Source organism: Girardinichthys multiradiatus, chromosome 20, assembly GCF_021462225.1.
Source record: "Girardinichthys multiradiatus isolate DD_20200921_A chromosome 20, DD_fGirMul_XY1, whole genome shotgun sequence".
NCBI lineage: Eukaryota > Metazoa > Chordata > Actinopteri > Cyprinodontiformes > Goodeidae > Girardinichthys > Girardinichthys multiradiatus.
The window spans coordinates 310,182-329,763 of record NC_061812.1 but is presented as its reverse complement, the minus strand read 5'-3'; the positions used below and the strand labels follow the sequence as shown (position 1 = coordinate 329,763).

The following is a 19,582-nucleotide window of genomic DNA, read 5'->3' as shown; positions in this document are numbered from 1 at the left end:
ATGCATCTCCTTCAGAGGATGACCCAGGACATGAGGTATCTCCGTCCCAGGAGCCATTCCCCAGATCAACACAGAGAGACGAACCAAATACAACATCGTCCAGCTTCAGGGCCGTGATCCGTGTCCCGTCACATGCTTCTGCTTTGAGAAGCACTGAGGCCTTCGGGTGACCCGAGTCTGCTCAGAACCTCACCAACAACAGAATACTCAGCCCACTTCGGAGCTTAAATAGAAAATATAGACGTAATTTATCTCCATGCCAACATAGAAACCTAATGACCTCAGAGTCGCTGTTGGCAGGTTGGTTGATGCTGACCTGCTCATCAGAACCTTTTCTCCATCTTTTAGATCCAAACATCCTTTATTAAAATGTGTTCAACTCTTTTAAACATGAACTCTTGTCTTCAGACGGGCCTTTCCCTGCTGCCTCCATGTTTAATCCTTTTAGGCCCGTTTATAAGCTGCTGTTTTAAGTCCAGCTTAGAGAAGCTGGTTCTGAATCAACTAAATTCTAGAGTCGTTCTAGGTAAACACCATCTGGTTTTAGATCCAATCACAGTTCAGAAACATAACTTGGATCAGAACAAACCTTCAGTACTGGTATTACTGGGCATCAGCGCAGCTTTCAATACAGTTGACCAAACCGTCCTACCCGATGGGCTCAGACAGACTGGACTTTCTGCAACCGTCCTGAAATGGTCCAGCTCACATCTCTCTCAGTACAGGAAACTGTCCATCAGAATTTTATGATTCAAACTACGGTGTTCCACAAAAACACTGCTCTGAGATCCATCTGGGACCAGAATGCTCAGGAAGAACCAGTGAAAGGACAGAACCAGAACACTGAGATGATGGCCACATCTGAATCTGCTGTCACCGAGTTCTGCTGGGCTTTGACCCAACAGAAGAGCGTCTCTGTCCTCGTCTTGTTGTGTGAGTGTGGTTGCTGATTGGTTGATTAGAGACACCACTCTGCAGCACGTGATTGGCTGATTAACGACTGCATGTTGCACGTGTCATCATGTGAGGAGAGAACTGCAGTCAGCTACATTGAATCTACAGCTCAGCTCCAGGTTCTGTTCAACGCTCTGAGTTCTGCTCCTGCCTTGGCAGAGTTCTGATTTTGAACCCACTTCTCTTAGAGACCTCTGTCCCAGTTTGTTGCTACAGGCTCAGAACAGGTTATTTAGGTTCTGTTTCCAAACTGAAACCTCATACTTACCTCATCTTTTTGTTACCATAAGGACAGAACCAGAACCCTGAGAAGACTGCCCCATAGTGAGAGGACAGAGACATGACTGTGGTAATGTCTGGAGATGTTTAACACCACCCTGCAGGCTCTGATTTATACAAACTACAAACAAAATAAGAACAAGATGTCTCCGAAAATCTCTGAAGCTCAGGAACGTCGGTCTCAAGCTGACGAACGTCTGTCTGAAACTGAGGAACGTCGGTCTGAAGCTGAGGAACATCGGTCTGAAACTGAGGAACGTCGGTCTGAAGCTGAGGAACGTCGGTCTCAAGCTGACGAACGTCGGTCTGAAACTGAGGAACGTCGGTCTCAGGCTGACAAACGTCGGTCTGAAACTGAGGAACGTCGGTCTGAAGCTGAGGAACGTCGGTCTCAGGCTGACGAACGTCGGTCTCAGGCCGAGGAACGTCGGTCTGAAGCTGAGGAACGTCGGTCTCAAGCTGACGAACGTCGGTCTGAAACTGAGGAACGTCGGTCTCAGGCTGACGAACGTCGGTCTCAAGCTGACGAACGTCGGTCTGAAACTGAGGAACGTCGGTCTGAAGCTGAGGAACGTCGGTCTGAAGCTGAGGAACGTCGGTCTCAAGCTGACGAACGTCGGTCTGAAACTGAGGAACGTCGGTCTGAAGCTGAGGAACGTCAGTCTCAGGCTGAGGAACGTCGGTCTCAGGCTGAAAAATGTCGGTCTCAGGCTGACGAACGTCGGTCTCAGGCTGAGGAAAGTCGGTCTGAAGCTGAGGAACGTCGGTCTCAGGCTGAGGAAAGTCGGTCTGAAGCTGAGGAACGTCGGTCTCAAGCTGAGGAACGTCGGTCTCAAGCTGACGAACGTCGGTCTGAAACTGAGGAACGTCGGTCTCAGGCTGACGAACGTCGGTCTCAAGCTGACGAACGTCGGTCTGAAACTGAGGAACGTCGGTCTGAAGTTGAGGAACGTCGGTCTGAAGCTGAGGAAAGTCGGTCTGAAACTGAGGAACATCGGTCTGAAGCTGAGGAACGTCGGTCTCAGGCCGAGGAACGTCGGTCTGAAGCTGAGGAATGTCGGTCTGAAACTGAGGAACGTCGGTCTGAAGTTGAGGAACGTCGGTCTGAAGCTGAGGAACCTCAGTCTCAGGCTGAGGAACGTCAGTCTCAGGCTGAGGAACGTCAGTCTCAGGCTGACGAACGTCGGTCTCAGGCTGAGGAAAGTCGGTCTGAAACTGAGGAACATCGGTCTGAAGCTGAGGAACGTCGGTCTCAGGCCGAGGAACGTCGGTCTGAAGCTGAGGAATGTCGGTCTGAAACTGAGGAACGTCGGTCTGAAGCTGAGGAACGTCGGTCTCAAGCTGACGAACGTCGGTCTGAAACTGAGGAACGTCGGTCTCAGGCTGACAAACGTCGGTCTGAAACTGAGGAACGTCGGTCTGAAGCTGAGGAACGTCGGTCTCAGGCTGAGGAACGTCGGTCTGAAACTGAGGAACGTCGGTCTGAAGCTGAGGAACGTCGGTCTCAGGCCGAGGAACGTCGGTCTCAAGCTGAGGAACGTCGGTCTGAAACTGAGGAACGTCGGTCTCAAGCTGAGGAACGTCGGTCTGAAGCTGAGGAACGTCGGTCTCAAGCTGACGAACGTCGGTCTGAAACTGAGGAACGTCGGTCTCAGGCTGAGGAACGTTGGTCTGAAGCTGAGGAACGTCGGTCTCAGGCTGAGGAACGTCGGTGTAAAGCTGAGGAACGTCGGTCTAAACCTGAGGAACATCAGTCTCAGTCTGACAAACGTCGGTCTAAAGCTGAGGAACCTCAGTCTCAGGCTGAGGAACGTCAGTCTCAGGCTGAGGAACGTCGGTCTCAGTCTGACGGACGTCGGTCTGAAACTGAGGAACGTCGGTCTCAGGCCAAGGAACGTTGGTCTAAAGCTGAGAAACATCAGTCTCAGGCTGAGGAATGTCGGTCTCAGGCTGAGGAACGTCAGTCTAAAGCTGAGGAACCTCAGTCTCAGGCTGAGGAACGTCGGTCTCAGGCTGAGGAACATCAGTCTCAGGCTGAGGAACGTCGGTCTCAGGCTGAGGAACGTCGGTCTCAGGCTGAGGAACGTCGGTCTGAAACTGAGGAACGTCGGTCTCAGGCTGAGGAACGTCGGTCTGAAGCTGAGGAACGTCGGTCTAAAGCTGAGGAACCTCAGTCTCAGGCTGAGGAACGTCAGTCTCAGGCTGAGGAACGTCAGTCTCAGGCTGAGGAACATCTGTCTCAGGCTGAGGAACGTCGGTCTCAGGCTGAGGAACGTCGGTCTCAGGCTGAGGAACGTCGGTGTAAAGCTGAGGAACGTCGGTCTAAAGCTGAGGAACATCAGTCTCAGTCTGACAAACGTCGGTCTAAAGCTGAGGAACCTCAGTCTCAGGCTGAGGAACGTCAGTCTCAGGCTGAGGAACGTCGGTCTCAGGCTGAGGAACGTCGGTCTCTGTCTGACGAACGTCGGTCTGAAACTGAGGAACATCAGTCTCAGTCTGACGAACGTCGGTCTGAAACTGAGGAACGTTGGTCTCAGGCTGAGGAACGTCAGTCTCAGGCTGAGGAACGTCGGTCTCAGGCTGAGGAACGTCGGTCTCTGTCTGACGAACGTCGGTCTGAAACTGAGGAACATCAGTCTCAGGCTGAGGAAAGTCGGTCTCAGGCTGAGGAATGTCGGTCTCAGGCTGACGAACGTCGGTCTCAGGCTGAGGAAAGTCGGTCTGAAGCTGAGGAACGTCGGTCTCAGGCTGAGGAAAGTCGATCTGAAGCTGAGGAACGTCGGTCTCAAGCTGAGGAACGTCGGTCTCAAGCTGACGAACGTCGGTCTGAATCTGAGGAACGTCGGTCTCAGGCTGACGAACGTCGGTCTCAAGCTGACGAACGTCGGTCTGAAACTGAGGAACGTCGGTCTGAAGTTGAGGAACGTCGGTCTCAGGCTGAGGAAAGTCGGTCTGAAACTGAGGAACATCGGTCTGAAGCTGAGGAACGTCGGTCTCAGGCCGAGGAACGTCGGTCTGAAGCTGAGGAATGTCGGTCTGAAACTGAGGAACGTCGGTCTGAAGTTGAGGAACGTCGGTCTGAAGCTGAGGAACCTCAGTCTCAGGCTGAGGAACGTCAGTCTCAGGCTGAGGAACGTCAGTCTCAGGCTGACGAACGTCGGTCTCAGGCTGACGAACGTCGGTCTGAAACTGAGGAACATCGGTCTGAAGCTGAGGAACGTCGGTCTCAGGCCGAGGAACGTCGGTCTGAAGCTGAGGAATGTCGGTCTGAAACTGAGGAACGTCGGTCTGAAGCTGAGGAACGTCGGTCTCAAGCTGACGAACGTCGGTCTGAAACTGAGGAACGTCGGTCTCAGGCTGACAAACGTCGGTCTGAAACTGAGGAACGTCGGTCTGAAGCTGAGGAACGTCGGTCTCAGGCTGACGAACGTCGGTCTGAAACTGAGGAACGTCGGTCTGAAGCTGAGGAACGTCGGTCTCAGGCCGAGGAACGTCGGTCTCAAGCTGACGAACGTCGGTGTGAAACTGAGGAACGTCGGTCTGAAGCTGAGGAACGTCGGTCTGAAGCTGAGGAACGTCGGTCTCAAGCTGACGAACGTCGGTCTGAAACTGAGGAACGTCGGTCTCAGGCTGAGGAACGTGGGTCTGAAGCTGAGGAACGTCGGTCTCAGGCTGAGGAACGTCGGTGTAAAGCTGAGGAACGTCGGTCTAAACCTGAGGAACATCAGTCTCAGTCTGACAAACGTCGGTCTAAAGCTGAGGAACCTCAGTCTCAGGCTGAGGAACGTCGGTCTCAGGCTGAGGAACGTCGGTCTCAGTCTGACGGACGTCGGTCTGAAACTGAGGAACGTCGGTCTCAGGCCAAGGAACGTTGGTCTAAAGCTGAGAAACATCAGTCTCAGGCTGAGGAATGTCGGTCTCAGGCTGAGGAACGTCAGTCTAAAGCTGAGGAACCTCAGTCTCAGGCTGAGGAACGTCGGTCTAAAGCTGAGGAACATCAGTCTCAGGCTGAGGAACGTCGGTCTCAGGCTGAGGAACGTCGGTCTCAGGCTGAGGAACGTCGGTCTGAAGCTGAGGAACGTCGGTCTCAGGCTGAGGAACGTCGGTGTAAAGCTGAGGAACGTCGGTCTAAAGCTGAGGAACCTCAGTCTCAGGCTGAGGAACGTCAGTCTCAGGCTGAGGAACGTCAGTCTCAGGCTGAGGAACATCAGTCTCAGGCTGAGGAACGTCGGTCTCAGGCTGAGGAACGTCGGTCTCAGGCTGAGGAACGTCGGTGTAAAGCTGAGGAACGTCGGTCTAAAGCTGAGGAACATCAGTCTCAGTCTGACAAACGTCGGTCTAAAGCTGAGGAACCTCAGTCTCAGGCTGAGGAACGTCAGTCTCAGGCTGAGGAACGTCGGTCTCAGGCTGAGGAACGTCGGTCTCTGTCTGACGAACGTCGGTCTGAAACTGAGGAACATCAGTCTCAGTCTGACGAACGTCGGTCTGAAACTGAGGAACGTTGGTCTCAGGCTGAGGAACGTCAGTCTCAGGCTGAGGAACGTCGGTCTCAGGCTGAGGAACGTCGGTCTCAGGCTGACGAACGTCGGTCTGAAACTGAGGAACATCAGTCTCAGTCTGACGAACGTCGGTCTAAAGCTGAGGAACATCAGTCTCAGTCTGACAAACGTCGGTCTAAAGCTGAGGAACCTCAGTCTCAGGCTGAGGAACGTCAGTCTCAGGCTGAGGAACGTCGGTCTCAGGCTGAGGAACGTCGGTCTCAGTCTGACGAACGTCGGTCTGAAACTGAGGAACGTTGGTCTCAGGCTGAGGAACGTCGGTCTAAATCTGAGGAACATCAGTCTCAGGCTGAGGAACGTCGGTCTCAGGCTGAGGAACGTCGGTCTAAAGCTGAGGAACATCAGTCTCAGTCTGACAAACGTCGGTCTAATGCTGAGGAACGTCGGTCTAAAGCTGAGGAACGTCAGTCTCAGGCTGAGGAACATCAGTCTCAGGCTGAGGAACGTCGGTCTCAGGCTGAGGAACGTCGGTCTCAGGCTGAGGAACATCAGTCTCAGGCTGAGGAACATCAGTCTCAGGCTGAGGAACGTCGGTCTCAGGCTGAGGAACATCAGTCTCAGGCTGAGGAACATCGGTCTCAAAATGAAGAACGTCGGTCTCAGGCTGAGGAACGTCGGTCTCAGGCTGAGGAACGTCGGTGTAAAGCTGAGGATCGTCGGTCTAAAGCTGAGGAACATCAGTCTCAGTCTGACAAACGTCGGTCTAAAGCTGAGGAACCTCAGTCTCAGGCTGAGGAACGTCAGTCTCAGGCTGAGGAACGTCGGTCTCAGTCTGACGAACGTCGGTCTGAAACTGAGGAACATCAGTCTCAGTCTGACGAACGTCGGTCTAAAGCTGAGGAACGTCAGTCTCAGGCTGAGGAACGTCGGTCTCAGGCTGAGGAACGTCGGTCTCAGGCTGAGGAACGTCGGTCTGAAACTGAGGAACATCAGTCTCAGTCTGACGAACGTCGGTCTGAAACTGAGGAACGTTGGTCTCAGGCTGAGGAACGTCAGTCTCAGGCTGAGGAACGTCGGTCTCAGGCTGAGGAACGTCGGTCTCTGTCTGACGAACGTCGGTCTGAAACTGAGGAACATCAGTCTCAGTCTGACGAACGTCGGTCTAAAGCTGAGGAACATCAGTCTCAGTCTGACAAACGTCGGTCTAAAGCTGAGGAACCTCAGTCTCAGGCTGAGGAACGTCAGTCTCAGGCTGAGGAACGTCGGTCTCAGGCTGAGGAACGTCGGTCTCAGTCTGACGAACGTCGGTCTGAAACTGAGGAACGTTGGTCTCAGGCTGAGGAACGTCGGTCTAAATCTGAGGAACATCAGTCTCAGGCTGAGGAACGTCGGTCTCAGGCTGAGGAACGTCGGTCTAAAGCTGAGGAACATCAGTCTCAGTCTGACAAACGTCGGTCTAAAGCTGAGGAACGTCGGTCTAAAGCTGAGGAACGTCAGTCTCAGGCTGAGGAACATCAGTCTCAGGCTGAGGAACGTCGGTCTCAGGCTGAGGAACATCAGTCTCAGGCTGAGGAACATCAGTCTCAGGCTGAGGAACGTCGGTCTCAGGCTGAGGAACATCAGTCTCAGGCTGAGGAACATCGGTCTCAAAATGAAGAACGTCGGTCTCAGGCTGAGGAACGTCGGTCTCAGGCTGAGGAACGTCGGTGTAAAGCTGAGGATCGTCGGTCTAAAGCTGAGGAACATCAGTCTCAGTCTGACAAACGTCGGTCTAAAGCTGAGGAACCTCAGTCTCAGGCTGAGGAACGTCAGTCTCAGGCTGAGGAACGTCGGTCTCAGTCTGACGAACGTCGGTCTGAAACTGAGGAACATCAGTCTCAGTCTGACAAACGTCGGTCTAAAGCTGAGGAACCTCAGTCTCAGGCTGAGGAACGTCAGTCTCAGGCTGAGGAACGTCGGTCTCAGTCTGACGAACGTCGGTCTGAAACTGAGGAACGTCGGTCTCAGGCTGAGGAACGTCGGTCTAAAGCTGAGGAACATCAGTCTCAGGCTGAGGAACGTCGGTCTCAGGCTGAGGAACGTCGGTCTAAAGCTGAGGAACATCAGTCTCAGTCTGACAAATGCGGTCTAAAGCTGAGGAACGTCGGTCTAAAGCTGAGGAACGTCAGTCTCAGGCTGAGGAACATCAGTCTCAGGCTGAGGAACGTCGGTCTCAGGCTGAGGAACATCAGTCTCAGGCTGAGGAACATCAGTCTCAGGCTGAGGAACGTCGGTCTCAGGCTGAGGAACATCAGTCTCAGGCTGAGGAACATCGGTCTCAAAATGAAGAACGTCGGTCTCAGGCTGAGGAACGTCGGTCTCAGGCTGAGGAACGTCGGTGTAAAGCTGAGGATCGTCGGTCTAAAGCTGAGGAACATCAGTCTCAGGCTGAGGAACGTCGGTCTCAGGCTGAGGAACATCAGTCTCAGGCTGAGGAACATCAGTCTCAGGCTGAGGAACGTCGGTCTCAGGCCGAGGATCGTCGGTCTCAGGCTGAGGAACGTCTGTCTCAAAATGAAGAACGTCGGTCTCAGTCCGAGGATCGTCGGTCTCAGGCTGAAGAACGTCGGTGTAAAGCCGAGGAACGTCGGTCTCAGGCTGAGGAACGTCGGTCTAAAGCTGAGGAACATCAGTCTCAGGCTGAGGAACGTCGGTCTCAGGCTGAAGAACGTCGGTCTCAAAATGAAGAACCTCGGTCTGAGGCTAAGGAACGTCTTTCTGAGGCTGAGGAACGTCTGTCTGAAGCTCAGGAACCCTGCTCTGGAAGCTGCTTGTCTGGTGTTGCTTAAACTTCATTAATCTGAAACTAAACACCAGCCAGGGTCAACATCAGGCTCCAAGTCTGGTTCTCGAGGTTCTGCTCAAACTCTTGCATATTCACAGTAGCCCTCTGTGTTTCAGACACAGCTTCAGGTTTCATTTGAACAGATCCAAATGGATCAGAATCTGTTGGTTATTATTGGTGGAGGTTCCCCATGTAAAGATAACAGAGGCCACACGGATCCAATGACACCTGGAGCTGAAGAGAACATCAGAGTCATTCAGCCTGGCTTTAAACAATCGGAGCTGAGTGTGGTTCTCCCATCATCATGTAGCCCCGCCCCCCAGTGACATCACAGTCCTGTGGTCTTATAGCAGCAGCAGCAGTCGGCTTGAGGGTCAGACAGGCATCATGTGGAGCCGAGGTCTCCTGCAGCAGGTTGTCCGACACGCGTCCAACATCAGGCAGGTCAGTGAGACAAAGTCCTCTTCCTTCCTTCCTTCCTTCCTTCCTTCCTAACAGATCTGTTCTGTTGGTATGAAGGTCCTCAATGGGGACATGAAGACAGAGAGGATCTTTGGACCTGTGTAGGACAAAGATCCTTCCTGCAGGTTTAGCAGCTGTGAGTTAAGCTGTTTCTAGATTATTCATGATGATTGGACATTTCAACCTGCAGTCAATCAATCAATCAATCAAGTGTATTCTAATCCACTTTCACAGTTCAACTGCCCACATCACCTGTCTTTCCCCTGTCTGCCCATCAGGCGGGTGTCCTCTTTGACGTTGATGGCGTCCTCCTCCGGGGTGGATCGGTGATCCCGGCTGCTCCACGAGCTCTCAGGAAACTCGTGGACCGGAACAATAAATTCCTGTTTCCTGTTGTTTTCGTCACCAACGCAGGAAGCTGTCTGAGACACCACAAGGCACAGCAGCTGTCTCACCTGCTGGACCTGCAGGTAGGAGGGGCGGGGTTTATTTGATTTGCTTTCCAGTGACACAGCATCCTTGTTGTTACTGTCATGTGACTGGATCAGAACAAGTCATGTACTTTCTCTGCAGATAACACCTGAGCAGGTGGTTCTGTCGCATAGTCCTCTGCAAATGATGAAGAGTTTCCACAATAAATGTGTGCTGGTCTCGGGACAGGGACCAGTGACCCAGATTGCCCACATGTATCCTTTACCAGTCAAATTGCATGTTTGGCCATTTTTCTTTTTTTTGTTGTCAGAATTACACAAACTGAAGAAACTAAATTGTTCAGTTTTACTAAGTTCAGACTAAAATTGTTTCAAGCTTTTCAGTAGCAAATGGATCAGAACACAGAGACATTTGGTGATTAGATGTTAGTTTCTGACCCATATGTTTTGGACTCCTGACCCGGTATTTCTCAGTTTGGGTTTCCAGAAGATAGTTACAATCGAGCAGCTATCAGAACAGCATCCTCTGCTGGACATGGTGGACCACAGCAGGAGACCTACAAGCACCGTGAGTCCTGAATAACCGGAGCGGTTCAGTAGAACTTTTAGCTCATGTTTATCCTGTTTCCAGCTGATGTGTGACGTCATCACTCTGTTTTCTCAGATTCTGACAAACATGGTTTTTATGGTTGGATTCATAAAAACAATATTTTCAATAGTATCACCTGAATATTTAAATATTTTATTCAGGGACCGTCTCAGATATATACTGCCATCCAGTGGCTAAAGCGCAGATAACAGCCATGTCAGATACATATATAACCAGTGGAAACGCCTCCTGTCCCAGTACCACCACTATATTCTTATTTCTTACATGAGATCAATTTTAATTAACACTAAAACTGTGGTTTAAACATGTTTAGACTGAAAGTCTTGCTGATTTGGAAACTAAATAAAACTACAACATTTTACAAATAAAATCCCTCAACCCAACCAGATTTCTTCTTCATCACAACCTTATCAGTGCTCTTCTTCTTCATATCTTTAATAACACTGCTGCTCTCAATGGAGAACCTTCCACTAAAATAGTTTGACTTATTTAAGACTTAGTCTTATTTAAACAGATTTAACATTTTGACATTTAACAACAGACAGTGTAAGTTTGGACTGACTTTCTAGTTTTAGTTTCATCAACTTAAGAGCCGTTTTCAGTGATTAGTTACCGATCCATATGATCTGTGCTTCCTGTTTATGATCAGTCTGGCTGATTTATGTTTGTTCGGTTTGTTTCAGCCCTGTTCTTCACAGATGCTCCCCCAGATACAAGGTAATACAACCATCGCTCAACAACTGATCACAGTTTCAGGTTTCCTTTTCTCAGTTTATCAGTTGCACGTTCTGGACAAACTGAGTTAAACACTCACTCCCCATCAGAAAATAAATGCACATGGCTCTGGGACAGAGGAAACTGTGACCATGTGACACCTAACGAGGTTAACCATCAGCAGGTCTGTAGGATGACCGTCTAAACGGATCATTTGTCTGCGTAAAAATGTGGAGCAAATACTCTGGGGACAAATACTTCAACTATTTGATAAGAATGTTTCTGAACTGAATGAATCTTGCAGGCGGGATTTAACTCAACCTGCTGCTGTTTCACGTTGGAGCCACCATGGGAGCTAGTGCTTTAATGACTCCTGCCATGATAGTGTAATGGATTAATGACAGCTCACATCTTCACAGGACAGAACCAGCTCCATGTGGGAAACACCAGAAGCAGTTTGAAGAAGAGCCTGTTTTTGTCCCAATATAACACAAGTATTTATTTGAGAGTTTGAAGCTATCTTTACATGTGTTGCCATAGCGATCATCCTGTTGGGGGAGCCAGTCAGATGGGAGACAAACCTTCAGCTACTCATTGATGTGCTCCTATCCAATGGTAGACCTGGTTGTGTGTATGGCACTCAGATGTTGGCTCAGATGCCTGTTCTGGCCTGTAACATGGACTTGTTGTGGATGGCTGATGCCCCATCACCACGGTAACAACCGGCAACCACATCCTTAAGATATGGGCGGGGCAAGAGAGCATGTAACCAATTATGATCCCGATGTGTGGCTTCAGGTTTGGTCACGGGATATTTCTGCTTTGTCTGGAGTCCGTCTACAAGATGTTGACAGGTCGGGATCTGGAGTATGCGGCGGTGCTGGGAAAACCCAGTCTGCTTACATACCAGTATGCTGAGCAGCTGCTGCATCAGCAGAACCAAAACCACAAGCTGTCTACAATCTACGCTGTTGGGTAACCATTTTGTCTGCAACACCACTTGTAACCCTTTTTTGGAACCCACCTCTGAATCAGCCTCTGAACCTGTCTCCGTAACCCTTCTTCAAATCCAGAACTGTAACCAGTCTCTGTAATCCGTCTCCTAACCCGTCTCTGTAACCCGTCTTCAGAACCCATCTCTGTAACCAGTCTCTGAACCTATCTAACCAAACCAAAGACTATCCATGCAGTTAGCAAACTCTAGTATATGGAACACCATCATAATCCTGTTTGTTACATGGTCGTAGCACTGTTTTGTAATGGAAAACAAAACCAAAGACTTTGTGCTGTCAGAACACTTTCTGTAACCCAGATCTGTGACACTGTCCATAGCTCTGTCTAAAGCTCTCTCTGAAAGCCTGTCTAACTATCCCAAATGTGCTGTTAAATGACCAAACCTTCTGTGCACCATGTGGACTAATCCACCTGTTCCATCAAAACCTCTAAAGCATTTGCTGCCTTTGTAGAACTTGTAAGATAGAGAGTCCAGTGTTTGTTGACTTCTGGCTTTAGATTCTACAAAATGTAACTCAACTGAAGGCACATTAACTTTCAATAACAGTACTCTCTAGATTACTTTCCATAAAAAATGGACCCTGTTCTTGTCTTCTAGAGACAACTTGATGACGGACATCTATGGTGCCAACCTTTATAACCGCTACCTGGCCAAGCATCACACTAAAATGATGAGCGGCACCAAACTGGTTGCCCAGGGAACAGGAACCCAGACAATGATGGCGGAGGAAGAACTGGCGTTTGCTGCTCAGTGTCGCTCCATCCTGGTAAGTAGAAACCTCAAAGTTCATTAGAGTTCTTTATGTTCTACAGTTGGGATGGATGTATACTATCATACAAAACATGATATTAGCCTTCTTTTTCTTTTGGCTTTTTCCTTTCAGGGGTCATCACAGCCAGTCATCTGTCAACATCTAACCCCATCTTCTGCTTCTTCTTCTCCCATACTCACTCCCTGTCCTCTTTCAGTCCATCCATGAATCTCCTCTTTGCTCTTCTTCTGGCCCTCCTGCCTGGCAGTTCCAGCATCAGCATTCTTCTACCTATGAACTCACTATCCCTCCTCTGTACATGTCCAAACCATCTCACTCTGGCCTCTCTGACTTTACCTCGAACACATCTAACATGTCCTCATTCCTGACCCTGTCCCTCCTCGTCACTCCCAAAGAGAACCTCAACATTTTTATCTCTGCTACCTCCAGCTCTGCCTCCTGTCTCTTCCTCAGGTCCTCTGTCTCTAAACCAAACATTGTTGGTCTCACCACCATCTTCTACACCTTTCCTTTCATTCTCGCTGAAACTCTTATCACACAATACACCTGACACTTTTCTCCACCCGCTCCAACCTGCTCGGACACATTTCTTCACCTCTTTTCCACACTCGCCGTTGCTCTGGACCATTGATCCTAATAACTTAAAAGTCCTTCCCCTTCTTTATCTCTGTTCCCTGTAACATCTTGGGTCCCTCTCATTCACACACATGTATTCTGTCTTGTTCAATCTAACCTTCATTCATCTCCTTTCCAGGACAAACCTCCATCTCTCTAGATTTCCCCCACCTGTTCCCTGCTCTCACCTTAGATCACAATGTCATCTGCAAACATCATTGTCCATGGAAATTCCTGTCTAACCACAGCTGTCAATCTGTCCATCACCACAGCAAACAAGAAGGAGCTCAGAGCCGATCCCTGATGCAGTCCCTCTTCTACCTTAAACTCCTCTGTCACACCTCCAGCACACCTCACCACTGTCTCACAGCTCTCATACATGTCCTGCTCCACTCTGACATACTTCTCTGCTACTCCAGATGTCGTCATACATCAGCTCCTCTCTCAGCACCCTGTCATGAGCTTTCTATAGATACACAAAAACACAATGCAGCTCTCTCTGACCTTCTGTGCTTCTCTACCAACATCCACAATGCAAATATTGGACCTGTAGTACTTTTTCTTGGCATGAAATAATTCCGCTGCTCACAGATCCTCACCTCTGACCTCAGTCTAGCTTTCACTACTCTTTCCCATAACTTCATTGTATGAATCATCAATTTCATTCCTAAGTAGTTGCCACATTTCTACACATCTCCATTGCTCTTGAAAATTGGTACCAGCATACTTCTCCTTCGTTCCTCAGGTATCTTCTCGCTCAGTAAGATCTCATTGAACACACCAGTCAAAAACCTACTACTGTTTCTCCTAGACACTTCCATACCCTGCCTTGTTCTCCCTCATTGTCCTTCAGAGTCCACCTTCCATCTTCCCATCACACTTGTTGCACCTGTCAGCAGTGGGGGTTCTAGACCGAACTTACCAGGGGGGGCAGGGTGGGGCCAGTGGTTTTTCATGGGGGCACAGAACTAAAAAACAGGGCAATATTTCATCATTTCATACATTAAGGAAGCCACAAAGAGACTTGCGGCCCAGGAGCTGCAGGTAGCAGACCCCTGATCTAGCAGATGAAAACTGTGATCCTATATCCATATGGCTAAAAGTACAACGCCTTAAATTTTAAACAGCTGATAGAATCCACAAAATGTGTTTTTATGCTGATGGTGTGTTGCTCTTTCTGGAAAATGCAAACCCCTCTCTAAGAAAGACAATAATCCTAATAAATAAGTTCTCAACAATATCAGATTCCTCCAGTAATTGGTACAAATTAAATGCCCTTTCCGTCTCCTCTAAGATTCATCTCTCCCCTTTTCAGAATGGAAACACCAGGTACCTGGGTATCAACTGGCTTAATGAGCTGACGCAATTAAATTTGATCCCATTGCTCAAATTAATGGAAGAGAAGAAGAGTTGCAATTAAAATGATGATCTTCCCTAAAATAAAATAGATCTTTTCAATGATCCCAGTTAGACCAAACTTAGATTCTATCATATCCGCATTTTATGGGCATCTAAGCCTCCACACGTAAGTTTAAAGACTTTACAAAAGGCTAAACGTTTAGAAGGATTGGAGCTCTGAATTCTTTATAAATATTACCTGGAACTTAGACTACAATATATCTTGAAATGAATTTGGAAAACTTTATCAGATCTTCTATAGATAGAAATCGAATTGAACAAACAAAATTTGGATCTCATATATTCCATTTATCTTTGATTAAGCAGCAAAGCTGTTTTAAAAGCATCAAAATGTAGAAAAAACCAACAGAACAACCTTGAATTTGGTTTCCAATGATTCAATACATCGGGTGCCGGGAGTATGGAGATGCTGGTGCCCCCCAGGGTTGAGGGATGCTTGGGCCACATCACAGAGTGGCAAGCACCCATCTGGTGGCCTAAGGCCTACAGAGGTCTGTTGGGCTGGTTGAGGGCCCCAGGGACTGTGCTGGGTTCTGTTGGGTATCCCTCCATTTAGACCTCTGAGAGACTGGCCTCCCGGGTAATAGGTGTCCTACCTACTGTGGTCCCTCTGGGTTCTGACGTCTGTGTTGAGCTGTTGCCTGCCCAACGTGTAGGGAGCTACAGGGGTCTCTCCTGCTTGGTGCCAGGTGTTGGTGCGGGCCCTGGGCCGCCGGGGGGACCCGGTTCCTGGGTTTGGCCTGCATGGCTGGGGGTGGTGGTGTGGCTGGGTTGGGGGGCTCAAAGCCCCGTGTCTCGCTCTGTGCCTCTTTGGCCTGGGGGCTGCTGCTCCTGTGCCTCACCGACAACCTACTTCTGTGCGTGTATATGGCTTCCCTGGGGTGATGCTTTATGTTTAGCTGCCTGAGACTGCTGCTGCCTCCTGGAGCCAGGTCTACATATCCTTTGTTGCTCTTAGGTGCTGTGGTTTGCAGACCTTCTACCGTTCTTGCCACACCTACAAATGTACACTACTAGATGACAAACTCTCACTTAAACACATCCACTCAACACAAACACGCTTTTGTTTTCTACACATATGCCTACCCACCATCACACATACGCACGTGCGCACACACACACACACACACACACACAATTACCGCAAATGGCTGAAGGTCATACAAACACAGGTTACCATAACATCAATGTGGCCTGCCTACTTTGAGGAACGTCTGGATTGAATCTGGAATTAATTAAGTTAATCACACAATTAAGATGCTGTCAGCTCAGTCAGTCTTTTTTTGTACCGCTTATTCCATAGTGGGTCGTGGGGGAGCTGGTGCCTATCTCCAGCAGTCTATGGGCGAGGGTTCACCCTGGACAGGTCGCCAGTCCATCGCAGGGCAACACACAAACAACCATGCACACACTCATTCATACAGCTAAGGGCAATTTAGAGAGACCAGTTAACCTAACAGGCATGTCTTTGGATCATTGGGAGGAAGCCAGAGAGAACCATACATGCTGGGGGAGAACATGCAAACTCCATGCAACCTTCTGCTCCATACAGTATGCCTGAAAGGCCACAACATGTTTAAAAAAATAAATAAATAAAACACAGCAAAGAGTATGTGTGGAGTTCCTCAGGGCTCAATTCTCAGGAATATTTTATTCAACATCTAATGATCCCACTAACTCAAGATATGGCATATATTTCTACCACAACTTGACCATGGTCCACTGCAGTCATTAAGTCGGTGTTTTCATAATGTTCTCAGCTTCATGTAGAAAAGATAGAAGTCATTGTTTTTGATCCCAAAAATGTGAGGTTAGAGATGAGAACTCAACTGACTCTATAGCGCTAAAGACTAGAGAGCAGGCAAAAAGCCTAGGTGTCGCATGGACTCAGACTTGAATCAATTTTTAAATGCACCATCAATCAATTGGTCTACTGCCATCTAAAACATCACCAGAATAAAGGGTTTCCTGTCTAAACAGGAAACAGAAAAAAATGCTGCATGCTTTTTTTTTACCATGTTAGATCACTGCAACAGCGTCTATAATTGTCCCTGTGTCAAAGTCCTGACCAACACAAGGATATGATCCATAAATTGATTATATCAGAACCAGCACTGGCTCCTTGTATGTGAAAGAAATGTTGTTATTGGTCTATAAGAAACTAAATAAGAAACTAAAAATGCATTTCAGGTTAGGTATGGACCATGCAGACCCATCAGCTCTCCTGAGGCCTGCTTTCTCTGTTTTCCCAGAGATGTTCAGAAAATGTTCGTTCCTTTAAATCCGCACTGAAAATATTTTTTTCCTGCAGCTTACCCATAAAGGCCAAGGATTGTTGTATCATTTATATTATGCTTAGCCTTTTATTTGTTGTAAATCTGTTATTTTATAAAATTTTCATTAATTTCTTTCTATAGTTTTACTTATAGTTTTAATACATATTTTTATATTGTGTAACTGTTCTTATCTCTGTTTCTTTATTTTCCTGTTACAAACTTTGAATTAAACTTTAAACTAAAAATCCTACCTTACAGGTCCATACAATACCATGGTGTACCGGACCTAACTTTAACAGACGTTAACTTAGCAGAATTTACCTTTTTGAACATTATCTTTGCTGGGCTCTCTTTACGTCAATTTCTCTTATTTTGACTTGCCTACATGAAGGTAGAAAGTAATATATGACCCCAGTAAAAATGAGATGTTGATGTTAAAATGATCCTCTACCTGTTCCTAGGTGTGCACAGGTGTGTATAACCCTGACTCTCCACTGCCTGGTGATCAGAATGTCTCAGACATGATGTTCCATGGTTGCAAACACCGGAAACTGGACCCGGATCTGCTGGAACCGAGCCATGTGGTGGAGGACGTGGAGGCTGCTGTAGACTTGATGCTGCAGCAGGAGAGTTCCAACACCTGACACATCTGACTGACCACTGATGGATACCTGATACATCTGACTTACACCTAACGTGATTTAGACGGGACACCTGGCTCACACCTGGCTCGCTGTCTCATAGCTGCGGAGGATGTCGCTGTTTTAAATCAGTAAAGATCTGCAGGTGGGACTCAGTCTGATCTCAAACCGTGAAGCTGTACACCTTTGATCTTCACAGGTTTTAATGTGTTAAGCTTGAAAATGTTGGTTGTTAGCAGGTAAATCTGGGTCAAGCATGAAGAGCTGTGTTGCTTCATTTCTTTACGGTGACCGTCAGAAAACTAAAATAAACGCTAAAAGCTAAAGTTTTTCTGAGCCTCATTGTTTTCATACCATATCCAAGCAGGTACCTGGGACTGTACCTGGAAAGGTGTGTGTCTGAGGCAGGAGTGAGCCTCTAAAATACAGAGGACAGATCTCAGCTGTGTCACAACAAAGTTATTTAGATCATTCCATATCTTCCTTTTAATAGGTAATAGGTGTTTATTACGACATTCCAGCGGCATAATTGATTGAGCTGTAAATTAACTGAATTTGCATTCATATAAAACGTCTGCCTTTGATGAGATTAAAATGTTTTCAGATCCTTTCATAAACCCTGAAGCAGTAGCTTTGGGTTTGAGCTCACTCAGAGGAATGATGGGCGACCAGCAGCAAATTCTCAGGCTGAGACACATTCAGGTAAATGAACAATCTGGGAATAGAAATTGGGCTTTTTAATGGTTCTGTAATGGCAGATGGTGTTGGTTCATGGGTTGGGGAGTATGGTCCTTTTAGTTTGCAGGTGCTGAGCTGTGATTGGTGGGGCAGATGACCAGCTGGCCATGAACTGGTAATTCAATTATTGGTGCCATCATGTCCTGAAAAATCTTTAGGAGTTCTGTTCCTTTCCACTGGGAATGTCTTCTGGTTTATTCTGTCTGCTTGTTATTGGGGAAGTTTGGTTTGTCAAATTGCTACTAGCTGTTGAACAGGATATCTTCATCATCGGACATCAGGAATTTAAATAATGGAAATACAGAAAGTCCTGCAGTTTTCAGCAGAATAGTAAATCTTTATGGAGGACCGATCCTGCCATACCTAAGAATAAATACAGAAAAAAATAAATGAATCAATAAGATTACTGGGCCAAAAAGTAGCTAGAAATATGAATGTGTGCACCATTAAATGCAACAAAATAATAAAAAGAAGAGATTTATTAAATTATTTATATATATATATTTTCTTTTTTTTTTAATCTACTATTTTTATTTAAACCACTAATTTTCAAATCATATTTTTTAACTATATTTTTCCTTTGTTTATTTAATACAAGTTGATTTCTTGCTGTTTACTTCTTTCAAATTTATTACCACTCAAATATATTTAAAACGTTTTTCTTTTTTTTAATTAAAAATATATTATTTTTCAAAGTAACTTACTGTCCTTTTATTTCTTCAGCACTGATAGATTTTCCCCTCTAATATACCCCTGTTGTATTTTTTTACTCAACGGATTTCCCTGAGCCCATTTATTTCCATCTTTCTGTTTTACATTACTTGGTCGCCATTTTGTCTTTTCCTCCTCAACATGAGGAAGAAATGTAAATACGAACGGGGCGGGACTGAGACAGAGGGGGCGGTCTTTGGACCAGCGTCACCACCTCAGCTTCTCTCCTATTGGCTGAGATCCAGCCTCTGGGAAGTAGCTGCTGAGCCTACTAACTAGGAACAATAATAATAGAAATATAGACTTTATTGATCTCACAATAGAGAAATGATTGTCCGCATTTAACCCATCCCCTACGGAGTAGTGTGCGGCGCCCAGGGAGCATTCAGGGGTTAAAGGTCTTGCTCTTGGGCCTAGAATGGCAGGCTGTAGGATTGGAACCAGGGTACTTGTGGCCTCTCCAGGCCCTGCTCTATAACCACAGCCACCAGAGAGCTGAAAACCATCGGAGCAAAAGGGACATACAAGCAAAAACGAATAATAGAAAACCTTCCTCTACGTCCCTTGTGTACAATTCAGATTATTTACTGTTTTTTCTCCCTCGATGTTCCTTAACGGCTCT

At 47.6% G+C, this 19,582-nt stretch overlaps 2 protein-coding genes across 2 annotated transcripts; both read left to right on the top strand.

Annotated features, from left to right (window-relative positions):
* The first annotated feature begins 1,376 nt into the window (after positions 1 to 1,376).
* LOC124857383 (trichohyalin-like) lies at positions 1,377 to 8,570 on the top strand. The gene has a single exon (XM_047348620.1). The coding sequence runs from the start codon at positions 1,377 to 1,379 to the stop codon at positions 8,568 to 8,570; it is 7,194 nt and encodes a 2,397-aa protein (XP_047204576.1).
* Positions 8,234 to 17,837, top strand: zgc:77375 (uncharacterized protein LOC402927 homolog). The gene is made up of 9 exons (XM_047348244.1): positions 8,234 to 9,000; positions 9,297 to 9,488; positions 9,592 to 9,704; positions 9,924 to 10,017; positions 10,743 to 10,776; positions 11,314 to 11,488; positions 11,572 to 11,748; positions 12,386 to 12,554; positions 17,332 to 17,837. The coding sequence occupies exons 1-9, from the start codon at positions 8,944 to 8,946 to the stop codon at positions 17,512 to 17,514; spliced, it is 1,194 nt and encodes a 397-aa protein (XP_047204200.1). The 5' UTR covers positions 8,234 to 8,943; the 3' UTR covers positions 17,515 to 17,837.
* The last annotated feature ends 1,745 nt before the right edge of the window (positions 17,838 to 19,582 follow it).

What these genes read in the sequence shown, in the direction of transcription:
- LOC124857383 (XM_047348620.1), top strand. Translation starts at nt 1,377, where the DNA reads ATGTCTCCGAAAATCTCTGAAGCTCAGGAACGTCGGTCTCAAGCTGAC.
- zgc:77375 (XM_047348244.1), top strand. Translation starts at nt 8,944, where the DNA reads ATGTGGAGCCGAGGTCTCCTGCAGCAGGTTGTCCGACACGCGTCCAAC. An exon ending in GCAGGAGACCTACAAGCACC is followed by an intron (nt 10,018 to 10,742) that starts GTGAGTCCTGAA and finishes GGTTTGTTTCAG; the next exon opens with CCCTGTTCTTCACAGATGCT. An exon ending in CTCAGTGTCGCTCCATCCTG is followed by an intron (nt 12,555 to 17,331) that starts GTAAGTAGAAAC and finishes ACCTGTTCCTAG; the next exon opens with GTGTGCACAGGTGTGTATAA.